The sequence below is a fragment of the Ictalurus punctatus genome, chromosome 28, assembly GCF_001660625.3.
Source record: "Ictalurus punctatus breed USDA103 chromosome 28, Coco_2.0, whole genome shotgun sequence".
NCBI classification, from domain to species: Eukaryota; Metazoa; Chordata; class Actinopteri; order Siluriformes; family Ictaluridae; genus Ictalurus; species Ictalurus punctatus.
In genome coordinates, this window is record NC_030443.2 from 10,780,453 (window position 1) to 10,796,539 (window position 16,087).

The following is a 16,087-nucleotide window of genomic DNA, read 5'->3' on the forward strand; positions in this document are numbered from 1 at the left end:
TAAACCCATTCAAATCAAGTGACCTGGCAAACAGGCTAACAATTATAAAAACTTCAGTATAATACTATAACTTTGATAATAGTGGTAGTTATTTCCACTACTGTAATGAAAAAAAAAAAAAAAACCTTTGAGAACCACTGGTCTAAAATATACAATGCGCTATATATAAAAGAACACATGGGCCTATCAGAAAGTAGTACTGATTGTGTGACCTGCACGAAGAACATGTAAACATGTCTGGTGCTGAGAAAACAAGTGTCTAAAAATCACATGCATCATTTGTGACTACACAAAAAGTCTTTTATTTTCCTTGGATATTTTTTCTTGACACAAGAACATAAGACAAACAAAATGAACTGCAAAACCTCTCTCTCTCTCTTAATTTTGTTGTAAAATTTTATTTATTTATTTATTTATTTTTTAACTACCTTAACTACCTGTGACCAGTCCAGTGTAGTCCCTCATAATGCTGGGATACACAACAGTATTAAAACAGATGCAGATAATTTTTGTTTACCATCACAGTACCAGTTTACTATTATTGCTCAACAAATATGTATAGACAGTAATAATATAAAAATAATTATATAATAATTAACCCAAGTTTCAGATGGACAGGCATGCATGCATCTGTCCAAGGAAGGAGAAAATGCAATTTCTGGAGAGACAAAATGTAGTTTTGCAGCAGTTGAACCTGTTTAATTTGATCTATTATCATCTATAAAATGTTAAAATGAAATGAAACTAAAAGGTCAGTATGAACACATATTAGAAAATATCACCTGCAATGGCTCTAAGCCTTAATATCGGTGCATATCTCTTGTCTGAAGCATGTTTAATATGTCAGTACCAATTATTCTTAAAAGATTATTGAAAGATGATTGATTACTAAATCCTCCCAATTTATTTGCTAGAGCTATTCATAATAATGGCAAATAAATCCAACAGGAACCTGTATTCATTTGAGGTCATCTTGAAATAAAATGACTAACATCTACAAAATAATAATAATAATAATAATAATGATAATAATAATAATAATGTAGCTGTTTCACAGCTATAGACCTCATTGATATAGGCTTTTATGCTCATTGGAAACTTCAGCTGAAAATCCACCAGTTTTGGGGTGCCATATTTCAGGTTCAAGCTTCTTCCTCAGTTCAGTTCTCCATCCACTTAAGTGCCTCAGAAACTTTTAAAAAGCCCTCCTGGTCTCATAGGGCATCCACGAGCTGGTTCCATCATCCTTGGCCCATCCTTGAGCAGTGGTGTCACTGAGAGACGCAATACCACCGCCAGCCTCATCTGAAGACACAGATGCCATCTTCACCACAGTCAGATCGCCTGGATTAGTCATGTATGGAGGGCAGGAGTAGCTGGAAGCTGAGCTGTAGCTGGCTGCTGGATAATGGACGTCTTCCAGTGTTTGCAGTGTGTAAGGCTGGGAGCTGGAGGGGACAGATCCACTGCTGCGGCTCGTCGAAAGCCGATACGGAGAGGAGCTGCCCGAATCAGCACCCAGAGACGGGGAATCTGCCACCGGGGCTGTGCCTTCAGGGCAAAGAACCTCCGGCTGACTGACGTGATCTTCTGAAGGCTGCTCCCATGGATCTCTCTGTGGAACATTAGTGAGGGGAAAAAACATATAACAAAGACAGCATGACGTTATGTTTTGGAAAGAATGTGTTACACCTTATTTCTCGTTGACTTTCTCGAAAAAATTTATATTCTGTTTCTTTTCTTTTTAACCCCTTAAACTTCAACGACAAGTTACTACAGTCTTCTCATATTAGTTTTACTGTAGTAAGTAATCACTGTAGATACTGAATACCATATTTTATGGTGAAAAACTAAATAATGAGACTGAGACAAAGGGTTAAGAAAACATTATAAATTAGCATTTCTCCTGCCTAGAATTTCATGTTAACTCTTGTTAATATAACACTTTTCATTTTAGGTCCAAATTTTCACAATGCTTTACATGGAAAGACACTCTGAATGATGAAACAATCTACAGTCATTAATGAATTGATTAGGAAAATGGCTCCAAATTATGAAAAATTACATAAAATAATTAAAAATAGGTCATGTTAAACAAGAATGTTTTAATCAGGATTAAAAATATCAATTGAGTTATTGATTCTAATGTAGTAAGTCCACTTAAGGGTTTCTAATCTGTTCATCTCATGACAGAATTACAATAATTACAAGATTCCAATTTATAAAAAAACATTCTCATCTTCACTCAGAATTTTCTGAAAGTGCAACCGTGACAGTGTATAATGTCATGTTGTAAACAAGCATAACATGAAAGAGCCCTGTATGTTGAAGTCAGAGTGACAGCATTAAGAAATATTTGGCTGATATACACAACAGCCAATAGCAGTCGTGATGTGTGACAACCCTACCGAATTTAAACAAACTTCACAGTAGCTTAACAAACTAGCTAAATATGGAGAATAGTGAAGAATTTAAATGAGAGCTTTGCAGAGTAATACGCTTCTAGATAGCATTTAATTGGACTAACATGAAGGTTAGCACAAATATGCACCATCAAAGAATGTAATAATTTCCCCATAAATGACGAATAACTCTCTCAAACTTTCCTTTTGCATTTTTTTTTCTAGATATACTATCATATTCGATCATTAATGTCCATAACAGTGCAAAAAAAGTTCCAAAAAGCTCTGAAACACCAATTTTCTGGGGCGCTTAATAATTAGAAGTATAATGTCAAGATTAGGGCGCACGGTGGCTTAGTGGTTAGCACGTTCGCCTCACACATCCAGGGCTGGGGATTTGATTCCCACCGTGGCCCTGTGTGTGCGCGCGGCGTTTGCATGTTCTCCGGGTACCCCGGTTTCCTCCCCTAGTCCAAAAACATGCATGGTAGGCTGATTGGCGTGGCCAAAGTGTCCGTAGTGTATGAATGGGTGTGTGAATGTGTATGTGAGTGTGCCCTGCGATGGACTGGCACCCTGTCCAGGGTGTACCCAGCCTTGTGCCCCATGCTCCCTGGGATAGGCTCCAGGTTTCCCCGTGACCCTGAAGTGAAGGATAAGCGGTATAGAAGATGGATAGATGGATGGATGTCAGGATTTAGCATGTACAGTTGCATCTCAAAAAATTAGAATATTGTGGAAAAGTATTTTTTTCCCTGTAATTTAATTCAAAAAGTGTAGCTTTTATATATTCTAGATTCATTACACATAAAGTGAAATAATTCAAGCCTTTTTTGCTTTAATCCTGATGATTATGGCTTACAGCTCATGGAAATAAAAATCCAGTACCTCAAAATATTAGAATAAAGAATTTTATCATACAGAAATGTCGATCTGAGAAGAGCTCTAATCAGTTAATTAACCCAAAACACCTGCAAAGGTTTCCTGAGCCTTTAATCTCTCAGTCTGGTTCAGTACACACAACCACAATCATGGGGAAGTTGAAAGTAAATGTTGCATTTCATTTGGAAATCAAGGTCCCAGAGTCTGGAGGAAGAGTGGAGAGGAACAGAATCCAAGTTGCTTGAAGTCCAGTGTGAAGTTTCCACAGTCAGTGATGATTTTGGGTGCCATGTCATCTGCTGGTGTTGCTCCATTGTGTTTTCTCAAGTCAAGAGTCAATGCAGCCTCTACCAGGAGATTTTAGAGCACTTCATGCTTCCATCTGCTGACAAGCTTTATTGGAGATTCTGATTTCCTTTTCCAGCACGACTTAGCACCTGCCCACATTGCCAAAACAACTAGTAACAGGTTTTCTGGCCATGGTATTACTGTGTTTGATTGACCGTCCGACTCGCCTGACCTGAACCCCATAGAGAAACTGAGAGACTCCAGACCCAACAATAAAGATGAGCTTAAGGCCGCTATCAAAGCAACATGGGCTTCCAGAACATCTCAGCAGTGCCACAGGCTGATTGCCTCCATGCAACAAGGCACTGATGCAGCAATCCGTGCAAAAGGATTAAAGCCCAGACCAAGTATTGGGTGCATAAATTAACATACTTTTCAGAAGGTCGACATTTCTGTATTATAAATTCTTTATTCTGATATTTTGAGATACTGGATTTTGGATTTCCATGAACTGTCAGTCATAATCACCAAGATTAAAACAAAAAGGCTTGAAATATTTCACTTTATGTGCAATAAATCTAGAATACATGGAAATTCCACTTTCTGAATTAAATTAAGGAAAAATTTAATTTTTTTTTGAGATGCACCTATATATATATATTTATAAGAAACTGACTGTATAATAATTACATTGCTATACAGCATTATACATTGACAGCTCAGTACCAGGAGAAGATGCGATGATGTCTCGCCAGACAGAGAAGGCAGCAGTGTAGACAGTGCAGACGGGGAAAACAGTGACCCTCCACCAGCTGTGTAAGCAGTCGCACTTCTGTAATCTCCGAATGAATCTGGTTGGTAGTAGCTGTCGATGAAAGAGGGGTAGCTGGACGAGTGCTCATAAGAGAAGGCCTTGCTGCCCAGAGCAGAGGAGTATGAGTCTGAGGAGTACTGCTTCATTGGGTGGCACAGCTCGGAATCGGGCAGGAAAGGCCTCCGCATGCTGTAGTATCCAGGAAGCATGTGAGCACCTGCAGGAGGAAGCAGGAAGTCAGTGTTGCTAAACTGAATGTCAGTGAATTAGCTCTGTCATCACTTCCATCAGTCAGTTTTTGGACAAGTTTAATTAGATAGTGGTGTGTAGGAGCTTTATCAGATGATCACAGACAAGATGACCTCACCTGGCATTTGTACAAAAGCGGGTTGGGAGGAACTGGCTGCAGCCTGAAAACCACATAAATTTATAGATATAATTATTATTGCCTTCAGGGTAAGTGTGGTAGTCACGAAGAAGACAGAATCCTATTAAACCACATTTCCAATAACGTGTATAAACTGTCAAAAAGGCAGTGGCGTGCTTTAGACAATACAGTGTAACAAAACATTACAGAACGTTGGTGGATGAGTTTTTGGTGGCTCACTGAATATGAAATCCCCGGCGTGCCACTCTGCTTTCACAAAGCCAGTGCGAACACAGAGTCGAAGACAGGAAGGCTCTAGTACACAAGCTGATTCTGTTGAAAGCCAGGCAAATTTTGTGGTAGGATATTTGAATGTGATTTGCCAGTGTCACAATAGCACCACCCCGTGCGTGTGTGCATGTGTGTATGTGTGTGTGTGCGTGTGTGTGTGAGTGTACACGGTTGCCTCCGGTGTTGTATGCGCCTTGAGGGTCTAAAGAAATAATCAGATGACTAGGAACATGTCCCAATAGATAATACTCAGAAGAAAAGAGAAGGGGGACTTTTGTGTTGTTGATATACATATAAAGAGGCAAATAGTTATTTTAGGATAACTTTATGGATTGTAGTACCGTTGTTGAGTATTAATTCTCTTCATTCTAAAAAGAATGAGACCTGTATTTTATCCTAAGGTATGTTTAAATGATGTGCTAATTTTCTAAATGAAACAAAATACTTAAGAAGATCACTACTGGTTCTGACTTTGGCATGATTGTGTGTCACTGCCATGCGCTGCCCGTGAGAAATTTGCATGAAGCACGATTAGGGCCATTAGTACAAAGTAAGGAGGGGGAAGGGAGTGGAAAGGGAATGTATGTATGTACATGCAGCAGCAAGCCTAGCACAAGGAATGATCTATTTTGTTTGTCTTTGGTTGAGGTTAAGGTCTTGGCAGTGACCTAATGCTACATTTAACCGTCTGTCTGCAACAATGCTCCACTTATCTGGACCCTTTCAGGAAGACAGTGCTTGTGCGGACAGGTGCACCTGATACCGATCTCTCAGTGGTGACAAGAGACATCTAACATATCCATCACATGCCAATGCTCACAAGTAGCACATTATATTATAGGAATTCTACAACTCTCCAAAGTTCTGGATTTTACATGAGAATCTTACATTTTACTTGAATTTCTTCTCCTTGAAATCCATACTATTTAGTGCTTCCATTTCATGTGACCAGCTTCCAGATGATATGATTGTATGTCAGTAATGTGAAAATACTATATATAAGTATGTATATACTTATGAAAATTCTAGACTAGAAATACAAAACAATGAAAACTTACGTTGAATCGTGGTACATTCGTTTGCCTTGATCGTTTCTCAGCTAGCAGGTCTTTGACTGTGTGCTTGACTCTGACGCCTTGGTACACTCTCTTAGAATACTCTGATGAATACAAAATGTGTGTTAAATACATTTCTGCCACACCCTAAAAGTGTTAACAACTAACTCAACTGATTTAATCAGAAGATCAACAATGTTTAGGCTGAGACCAGAACTAAGTTTTTTCCCCCCAATTATTTTGTTGTGTTTTTTTGGCACAAACACCTAAGGTGTGGTGTAGCATCAACAGGTTATTATTACTTTTTTCCCCTCAAGCATTCATACACTCCATGTGTAACAAGACACTTCACAATGTTAGGCATCAACAAGATCAGTTTTAATCTAATCCTAGAATGAAAGATATATATTCAACTCAATTTGGGAAACCCAGATGCCTGGGAAACATAATGTCAAATTTCAACTATTGCTTTCATAATCATAAAATGTACAAAAGCCAGAAGCATTTGTAACCTCAAAATGAACAACATCAGCAATAATATTTGTTCATTATGTATGTTAACAAAACATACATAGGGTTTGGAACTCTGTCCTATAACAGATTAAATGACTAGTTGGACCTTTTTTAAGGAAAAAAAAAACTTTTCAAAGAAACATATCCAAGAAAAACACGCCACTTCCTTCTTCCCTGTTAATGCATGACAGAAAAGAGGAATCTGACTAAAACTGTAAAGTAAAACTTTAGTCAGATTATTGTTTTTTGTTGTTGTGATCTTATATGTTTGCAATTGTTTTACAGTAACACACTCACTAGTCTCATAAAGTAAAACATTGTTCCATGGAATCATGATAATATGAAATAATCCTTCCTGGTAGTGAGTCAGGTACAGCTTAGTGACTCGGGTAACAGAAACAACAACATGAATGTGAAACATAGAAAATCTATCATTAGAAGGTAATTAAATAACATACATACATACATACACACACACACACACACACACACACACACACACACACACACACACACACTCACACACATGCACACGCGCACACGCACACACACACACACACACACACACACACACACACACACAGAGAAACTGAGGGATTACTGCACATATGGTAGTGGTGGACAATATAGAGGATTTAAAGAAAACAATAGCATAACTAGGTTTTATAACAAAACCATCTGATCAGTGTGTCAATTTTTTGTATAAAACGATGCTATAAGATTTAATAAACTAAGCTCGCTTTTTGTATTTATGTTTGGAAACTGAACTATAGTAAAAAAAAAAAATATATTGTGGAATATCACAAGACAAAAATTCTAAACTTCATAAAATTAATAAGCAAACTTCAGAACAATTAACATCATCTATTATTATTATTATTTAATATATGTCAGGCACCTAAGTGTTTCTATAATCACAAATATAAGGTTTCATGAGAAGATCTAGCCCTTATTTCATAAGTGTGTCTGCAAGCAAAAAGAGTATGATGACATATTTCCAAACATCTGTTCCCCAAACCCCTTACAGTGGGAAACTTGAATCACAATTTTATTGTTTGTTGCCCAGTTGCCAGAAATTTTGTGGGTTCTAAAACTACTTTTAATCAATAATTCCTTGCAGTGAAGTGTAAGAGGGTTTTGAATATTAATGCCAAAATATACTGGCTGATATATTAGATTCTACAATTTAATGCTTTCAATCAATAACCAAATACTAATGTATATTATACATTACATGGCTGCCAAGTGTTATGTTCATGGTGCAGGCATGCAATCATGAAGTAACACACCAGCCTATACATTGTTGTCTGTCAAGTTAAGGAATTCCAAACCATAACAAAATAAAGTAAATCTCACAACTAAGAAGTACACAACACACACGGTCAAATAGTATTTGATTACAAGATTTTAAACAGTTGGACGTATATGAACACTGTAGAATCAACCTTGTTTTTGACGCATATTTGTATGTGTGTGTGTGTGTGTGTGTGTGTGTGTGTGTGTGTGTGTGTGTGTGTGTGTGTGTGTGTATGTGTGTGTGTGTGTAATCAAACACTGATGAAAAAACATGGTCTAGACTAATTTATAAGGAAATTAGTTTAGAAACACAGAGACCTAGGCTACAATTAATTTTCAAAAAAATAATATCCTATTTCTGTTAAGTATTTTGTTCATTTCTTTTGTATCATTTATATTACTTGTGCAACCTAAATCAAGTATGAATGCAGTTGTTTAAACCCCTATATGTATTTCTGTATATTTGTGGCTATGTGAAAATTGTCACACTGTATGTCATCTTTTGTTCTCTTTAACAATAAACAGCATTTAAATCGTTGTCATGTTTGTGTTTTTGCTACAAATCATACTTAAATTTTTAATTCTTCATACACTCCCAAAAATAGTACTAAACTGGACCGTTCCTTGTTGTACTTTTAATACATTTAGTACCGTTCCTTGTTGTATATACTTGTGAATCATTTACTTAGAAAGGATTCATGTACCTAAAACATCAATTTAATTACTATTTATATAAATTAAATTTTTTTAAAGGTGCACTATATGTATTTTCCCATGTAAACATTCCATATAAAAGGTAAACAAGATGTACCCTTTAGGTACTGCCCAAGTGACAAGGAAAGTCAGTTTAGTGCTATTTATTTTTCGCAGTGAACCGAGTTAAATTATTACAAAAATTGTTACAAGAAATAGCCCACCACAATTTGTTAATTAAATATAGTTTGTGCTTGACAAAATAAATCTCTGGTCTATAATAACTAGACAGAACTTGTTATTACATGCACAGAGCAAATACATTGAAATGAATCAAATTCTCACCTGTCTCCATCATAACTTGTGGCTTACGGGCGACAGTGTGTTTGCAGGAGGTCACTTTGGCTTTCTAGTCCAGCAGTAGCGATACAGTGAGCCATTTAAAAGCCTTATGCAGACATGCTCACAGAGGCCCAGGTGAGCGCGCCCATATATTTATACCTCCCTCCTGGTGGCCCTGATCAAGCCTTCATGATTTGTGTACATGCAAATAATTGGCTGCAGGACGTTTCTTGGTTATTTGCATCCCAGGCTAACATGCTAGATTAGAGGAGGTCGAATCATGCTGCAGCAAAATGGAAAAATGGGACACACGTGTTGGGCTGATAAGGGATAGCAGACATGACATATCAGTCAACGTTAGTTTTCAGCATTTGCAACAGTAATTCATAAACAGATGTTAGACAGTCTCTGTGAAAATGTCCCATGAGCACACAGAGGACGGGGATTTTCCTCCTGTTAACAACGGCACAATTCTTATACTGTCAAACCAAGCACTATAGCTGCTGCTGTCTTGCACACGGGTTACCAGATTGAATCACTTATTCCCACGGGAGGCATGTTGTATTACGCTATTGTTAAAGAAATAGAATTTGGCTGCTGAATAGAATTTGGTTGCAGATTATTTTTGGTCAAATGGATGGTTTTGAGAATTGCAGAAGTTAGTTGTGTCTTGGGTTCAGAAAGTCTCCAAAACTACAATCCGAATCACCTACATCACCATAAGTTGTTTGGAAGGGCTTCAAGAAAAAAACCCTCTACTCTCATCCAAAAACAAACTCAAGCATCTTCAGTTTGCCAGACACTACTGGAATTTCAAATGTGATCGGGTTCTATGGTCAGATGAAACCAAAATAGAGCTTTTTGTCAATAAACACCAGAGGTGGTTTTGGAGCACACAGAGAGGTAGCCATTTGGCAAAGTACCTCATGCCCATGGTTAAATATAGTGATGGTTCTTTAATGTTTTGGGGCTGTTTTTCTGCCAGAGGACCTAGACATTTTGTTAGGATATATGGTGTCATAAAACCAACAGATATTAAATTAAAACTTGACTGTCTCTGCCAGAAAGCTTAAAATGGACAGTGGTTGGATCTTCCAGCAGGACAATGATTCAAAACATACATCAAAATCAACACAAAAATGGTTTACTGACTACAAAATCAAGGTCCTGCCATGGTCATCCCAGTCATCTGACTTGAAACCCATAGAAAACCTGTAGGGTGAACTGAAGAGAAGTCCACCAGCGAAGTATCTGGAGAGGTTCAATATGGAGGAATGGTCTAAGGGCTGTTATCTTGGCAGTGGGAGGCAGCACAAAGTATTGACTAAAAGGTTTCCAATATATATATATATATATATATATATATATATATATATATATATATATATATATATACACATCAGATGGTGTCTCATAGGCCTCACAGTCTACTCTGCTCACTGAACTCTCATGTCATACTGGAAGTGTCCATTTTAATATCGGCAAATTGTAGCCATAAAGGACTGTACATCATTACTCAGATAGGCTATGCCAAACAATGTTTAATTGGTATGAAGGGGCCCAATATGTGCCTGTTGACACAATGCAAGTTGCGTCCATGGATTCATGATGTTGATGCCTCCTGGTGCAGATGCTATACAATATAAAAACATAGAATTAACATACTCCTGTTCAAGGTCTCCCGAGTTCCCTGGGATAGCCTCCAGGCTAAGCTGTGTAGGATAAGCAGTACAGAAAATGGATGGTTGGATGGATAATGAGTATAAGTGAACACATCCTATAAATATTAAAAATAAAGCTATGGCATGGCATACAGCCTATTGAGTGTTGTACATGAATTGGTTCAGTTTAAAATGTCACCACCAGTATATAACCGAGTCCAACTTAAATGAAAACGCAGATCTACATTTTATTAATTTGCAAACAGTTTCAGTTTCTTTTGATACCATAATGCAAATGTTGAACAGCCAGGGCAACAGTGTTCAGGCTATTCATGCATTTCCCGATTGACTGCATTGCACTTACACTAAAACGAAAGCAAAAACAGGCGTCGAGAAAACCAGGAAGAAGTTAGCTTTTGATTCGTCTCTATTGATTTATTTAGATTAATTAGTCTTTTATGTAGCAGTCTGTCTGTAGTTACAGATTTGTCTTTTTTGTGTGTTTTTATTTAACCAGAGTTCATGGAAGGTGCTGTGCGTTTTGCAGGCTGGCGCGCTGTTCAAGACAGCAACACACTTTCAGAGGATGAAGCTCCGGAATCCGGCCGGGTCTACACAATGTTTCATGGCACACATATTGACAACGCCAAAGACATCATCATCAACGGCTTCAAGCAGTCCACGCGCGGAATGCTGGGCAAAGGCGTGTACGTCAGCCGCAACATCCAGAAGGCCAAGTGCTACCCGCTCCGAACTGACAAGAACGACCAGGTTGTGTTCAAGCTCAAGGTCAACGTCGGCAAAGTTAAAAAAATCGACGTCGACTACCATCCACTGCGCACGACCTGGCACGACGACGGCTACGACTGCGCATGGGTGCCTCCACACAGCAATATATCAGCGATCAAATCCGGCCGAGAGGAGGACTGCGTGTGGGACACGAAACGCATCACTGTGGTCGACGTGGCGTGTTGCGTGGACGAGGGGAAACGACGCAATCTGCGTAACCTCATCCGCAGACACGTGAGCAGCGACGAGTGTCCAGCATGCCGCCAGAGCTCTCCGGACTTACCGCACGACGTGCGGGACTGCTGGGCGTGCGGGGGCAGGATTTGTCCATTTGAAAAAGAGCATGTGTGTACAGCGCAGCAATATGTCCAGTGAAAGGTTAGTTCCCTACATCCAGTACTGGAGGGCCAGCACAGTCAGGTATGCGGAACTAAAGGCCTCCCAGGGATGGATTTTGGGATCTGAACACAACTCTGCACTCTCAGGGAATAAAAGGGTACTATCTATCCTTGTCGCTTAGGTGGTACGCTTAAGGTTACTCCTTTGTAGCTTTTGTCCCAGTTTACTTTTAAAGCTTTACATTAAAACGTATTCATTCATTTATGTACCGTAAGTCCTTTAAAAAATAGGCCTACACTAACAATGTTTCCATGTGTTAGAGATAGTATTAACAATACAAATGTACTACGTCATCGACAAGGAAAGGTAGAATTTAACAGCCTATTTTTTTTTTCTGAGAATATGGGTGGTCAGTCACTGTGGCTTGTGCAACTCAGACAATTATGTTACTGTTTACATCTCACAGACAAAACTGAAAACAACAAGAACAACAACAACAACAACAAAAAACAACATGAAGGGTATTTCTATGATGCATTTGTGCACAGTATAATAGTATATACTAGGCTAGAATTTGCTTTGTCTCTGATGGCCAGTTTCTTTGTCTGTGAATGTAAATTATATCTATGTTTTCTTTATTTTGTGATAATTGATGATATGACTCATCACTGTGTTAACTAACCTAATTTAAAATAATAATAATAATAATAATAATAATTATTATTATTATTATTATTATATAGCTTAGGCATGAACCAATTAGTAATACATTTAGAAAGCTCACCAGAAGGGTTCACAGAGTATCAAGATGTGAATAGAGGTGTTCAATGGGACTAGAATCCCACAGTATGCAACAAAAAAAAATTCACTCAAGTAGGAGAGTTTTGCTTTCATACTTGCTAAGGTCGCGGTACAAACACAACATTTGTTTATGAATAGGAGACACAGAGGGTTCTGTTTTGTCTATTATCAGTGATTTGCTCCTGTAGCCTGACCCAAATACTGCCTTAATCACATATCTCTGCCATATTTCTGTACAAACTAGCCTGAAATTCACAAAATAAATATGTTTTTGTTTATTGTAAAATGTCTGTTCCATAGCTGACATGCAGTGCACACAAGACAGCATATCTCTGCTGGGTCTCCAAAAAACATTATTATTTAATTAATTAGAAAAATATTAACATGTATGTTAATTGTGTATGTCTTTCATTGTTCTTATTTGAACATTCTCCACTGTTAATAAAAAAAATATTCCGGAAAATCATGCAGGTATTATATTGTAATGCAGGACTCTGTTTAGACGTGCAGCAGCAACGTGTCACAGCTTCATAGTAGATCTTTCTGTAATTTCATAAACCCAAAAACTGAAGTAAATCTGACAAAAATATTATTAGATGGCTATTGTGGTCTACTATAAACAATAGTTTAAACAACTGTATAAACAACTGACTTGGAAAAGAAATAATTGTTCTGATACATAGTTCCCTCGCTTAGGCCTACTCAGTCACATTAGATAGAAAGCTTGCCAGAAAGTTCCTGGTTGTCTGGTTGAGACCAGTTATGAACTCAATTGAAGCAGCTGAAGAACTGTTCAGGAGTTTAATGATATTATGTTATGCAAATTTCTATTTGCTGTTATAATTTGTGAATGACAAATGACTTCTTATCCCATCAATCTGTTTTTAGTATTTCCAAAGGCATAAATTACTTCTTATCCCATCAACCTGGTTTTAGTATTTCCAAAGGCATAGTGAATGTTATCACATATAAAATATAATCCAGTCTAGACCACATCCACTTCTGGTTGAAATCCAAATACAGATCAAGATGTGAATGCATATACAAATACAGATAATGGCATTGTGTTACACCCCTACTATAGCCTAAATTATGATTTAGTTGTATTTGTATGATAATTCCCTGATCACTGACTTGCCCTGCTTGAATTAATTCCTGTTACATTAACATGTAAGTTAATTTCATGACTAAAGTTTTCTTGACATTCTGTGCAGTACCATATATGCTGGTGTTAAGCTTCAATTTCTATTGGATTTGTTTGCTGGTTGTCACGTCTCAAGACGTAACGAAGATGGGGACGGATGCAAATGCATTTAAACAGTTTATTGAATGTGAGACACAGGCAGGTAAATCCAAATCGTGATCAGAAACATAATCCACAAACATGCAAAGGTTAGGCGATCAGAAAACAGGCATACATGGGGCAAAGCAAGAATCAAGGTCGTAGTCACGGAATACAGGGTCGATATACAAAACAAGAAACATAAACTATAGCGGGAACTGGGAGCGGAGAAACCAGCGTGGACTAAGTGCACTAATCTAACATGGAATATGACATGGGCAATAACTAAGCTTATGACTGTGATAAACTATCGTGTGGAATCTAAACTAATCTAACCTACTATAACGTATTGTATCTTATCTAATGTTCCGCGCCGTGTGCTTGGTGACGTGCGGTATATATACAAGCACAATCAGCGTGTTGATTGCTGACGGCTGACAGCAATCTAGACACACGCTAAACAACAGCCAATGACAGAACAGGGAGGAGACATAACAGAAACATAACAAAAGCACGTGTCCAATGTACACAATGTCACGATTGTCAGCATACGAAAAGCAGGTGCACGCGCGTCCACATGCTCTCCAGCGCACTGCGTACAGGGCAAACCATGGCTCTGGTGATATGAGAATAAAATACCTCTGGCTTGTCATTGACTATACCATGAACCAAGGGTTATATTATGAACATAATCAAGTTGTAGGTTCTAAGTTGTGTGTACTGGCTAGCTAGCTGTACCTAATTGAAGAGGCTTACTTGGTGTGTCAGACTTCTGTGTTAAAAAGATAATTGCCTAGTTTTCACTAATAACACATTGTGTACAACAATTGATGCTTTATTGTCAGCAGAAAATAACATGCTAGATACTCATTTAATACAGCTACATTCGTGATTTGACAGTGCACAAGTGTGTGATGAATACAACCCCAATTCCTAAAAAGTTGGGACGCTGTGTATAATGTAAATGAATGTAAATAAAAACAGAATGCAATGATTTGCAAATCTCATAAACCCATGTTATTCACAGTAGAACATAGAAAACATATCAAATGTTTAAAATGAGGAAATGTACCATTTTAATAAAAAAATAAAGTAATTTTGAATTTGATTGCAGCAATAAATCTCAAAAAGGTTGGAACGGGGCAACAAAAGGCAGGAAAAGTAAGTGTTACTAATAAGAAACATTTTGCAACTAATTAGGTTAACTTGCAACAGGTCAGTAACATGATTGGGTATAAAAAGAGTATCTTAGAGAGGCAGAGTCTTTCAGAAGTAAAGATAAGATGGAAACTGGATGGAAGCATAGGTTGCTCTAAAACCTCTATATAACTTTCAGCATTGATGGTAGATTTCCAGATGTGAAAGCTGCCCATTCCATAGGCACTAATGCACCCCCATACCATCAGAGATGCAGGCTTTTGAATTGAGCGCTCATAACAAGCTAGATGGTCCCTCGCCTCTTTAGTTATCTTTAGTTTAGAATACGGCTTCCATGGTTTCCAAAAAAGAATTTCAAGTTTCAATTCAATTTGCACGATAGAGCTTTAACCAGCATTTGTGGATGGTACAGTGGACTGTGTTCACAGACAATGGGTTGCCCCTGTCCCAACTTTTTTGAGACGTGTTGTGGCCATCAAATTCAAAATTACCAAATTTTTTTTCTTAAAATGGTACATTTACTCAGTTCAAACATTTGATATGAATTCTATGTTCTATTGTGAATAACATCTTGGTTTATGAGATTTGCAAATCATTGCATTCTGTTTTTATTTACATTTATTTTCATTTTACACAGCATCCAAACTTTTTTGGAATTGGGGTTGTAGATACAATAGGAGAGATTAACTTGCCTCAAATTTTAATTGAGCTCAGGATATGTCTGTAGTTGAGCAGATGCAAAATTGAGGATTAAAAAATAGTCCAGAGGGGGGAAAACGATTTTCAGTTTGGTTGAACTCACTAGTTGAAATAAATGTAACAGCCTTTTCATGCTGAATTTACTTTTTATTAGTCATAATTGTTTATACAGTGCATCTGGAAAGTATTCACAGCGCTTCACTTTTTCCACATTCTGTTATGTTACAGCCTTAATCCAATATGTATTAAATTAATTATTTTCCTCAAAATTCTACAAACAATACCCCATAATAACAATGTGAAAGAAGTTTGTTTGAAATCTTTGCAAATTTATTAAAAATAAAAAACAAAAAAAGCACACATACATAAGTATTCACAGCCTTTGCCATGACACTCAAAATTGAGCTCAGGTGCA

At 37.6% G+C, this 16,087-nt stretch overlaps 2 protein-coding genes across 3 annotated transcripts; one reads left to right on the forward strand and one right to left on the reverse strand.

Moving 5' to 3' along the window:
- Positions 1-275: 275 nt before the first annotated feature.
- On the reverse strand, positions 276-9,098 carry pou2af2 (POU class 2 homeobox associating factor 2). Of its 2 annotated transcripts, none has more exons than XM_017460695.3 (5): positions 8,947-9,098; positions 6,103-6,203; positions 4,754-4,796; positions 4,299-4,603; positions 276-1,615 (listed from the first exon to the last, which is right to left on the reverse strand). In XM_017460695.3, exons 1-5 carry the CDS (start codon positions 8,957-8,959, stop codon positions 1,196-1,198), a joined length of 882 nt encoding a protein of 293 aa, XP_017316184.1. In that variant the 5' UTR covers positions 8,960-9,098; the 3' UTR covers positions 276-1,195. The 2 variants fall into 2 exon arrangements, with proteins under 2 accessions (XP_017316184.1, XP_047007784.1); XM_047151828.2 differs by lacking the exon at positions 8,947-9,098 and adding an exon at positions 4,994-5,086 and having other exon boundaries at positions 6,103-6,180.
- Positions 9,099-10,882: 1,784 nt separating this feature from the next.
- Positions 10,883-12,819, forward strand: gig2o (grass carp reovirus (GCRV)-induced gene 2o). The gene is made up of 2 exons (XM_017460696.3): positions 10,883-11,012; positions 11,122-12,819. The coding sequence occupies exons 1-2, from the start codon at positions 10,937-10,939 to the stop codon at positions 11,766-11,768; spliced, it is 723 nt and encodes a 240-aa protein (XP_017316185.1). The 5' UTR covers positions 10,883-10,936; the 3' UTR covers positions 11,769-12,819.
- Positions 12,820-16,087: the final 3,268 nt, after the last annotated feature.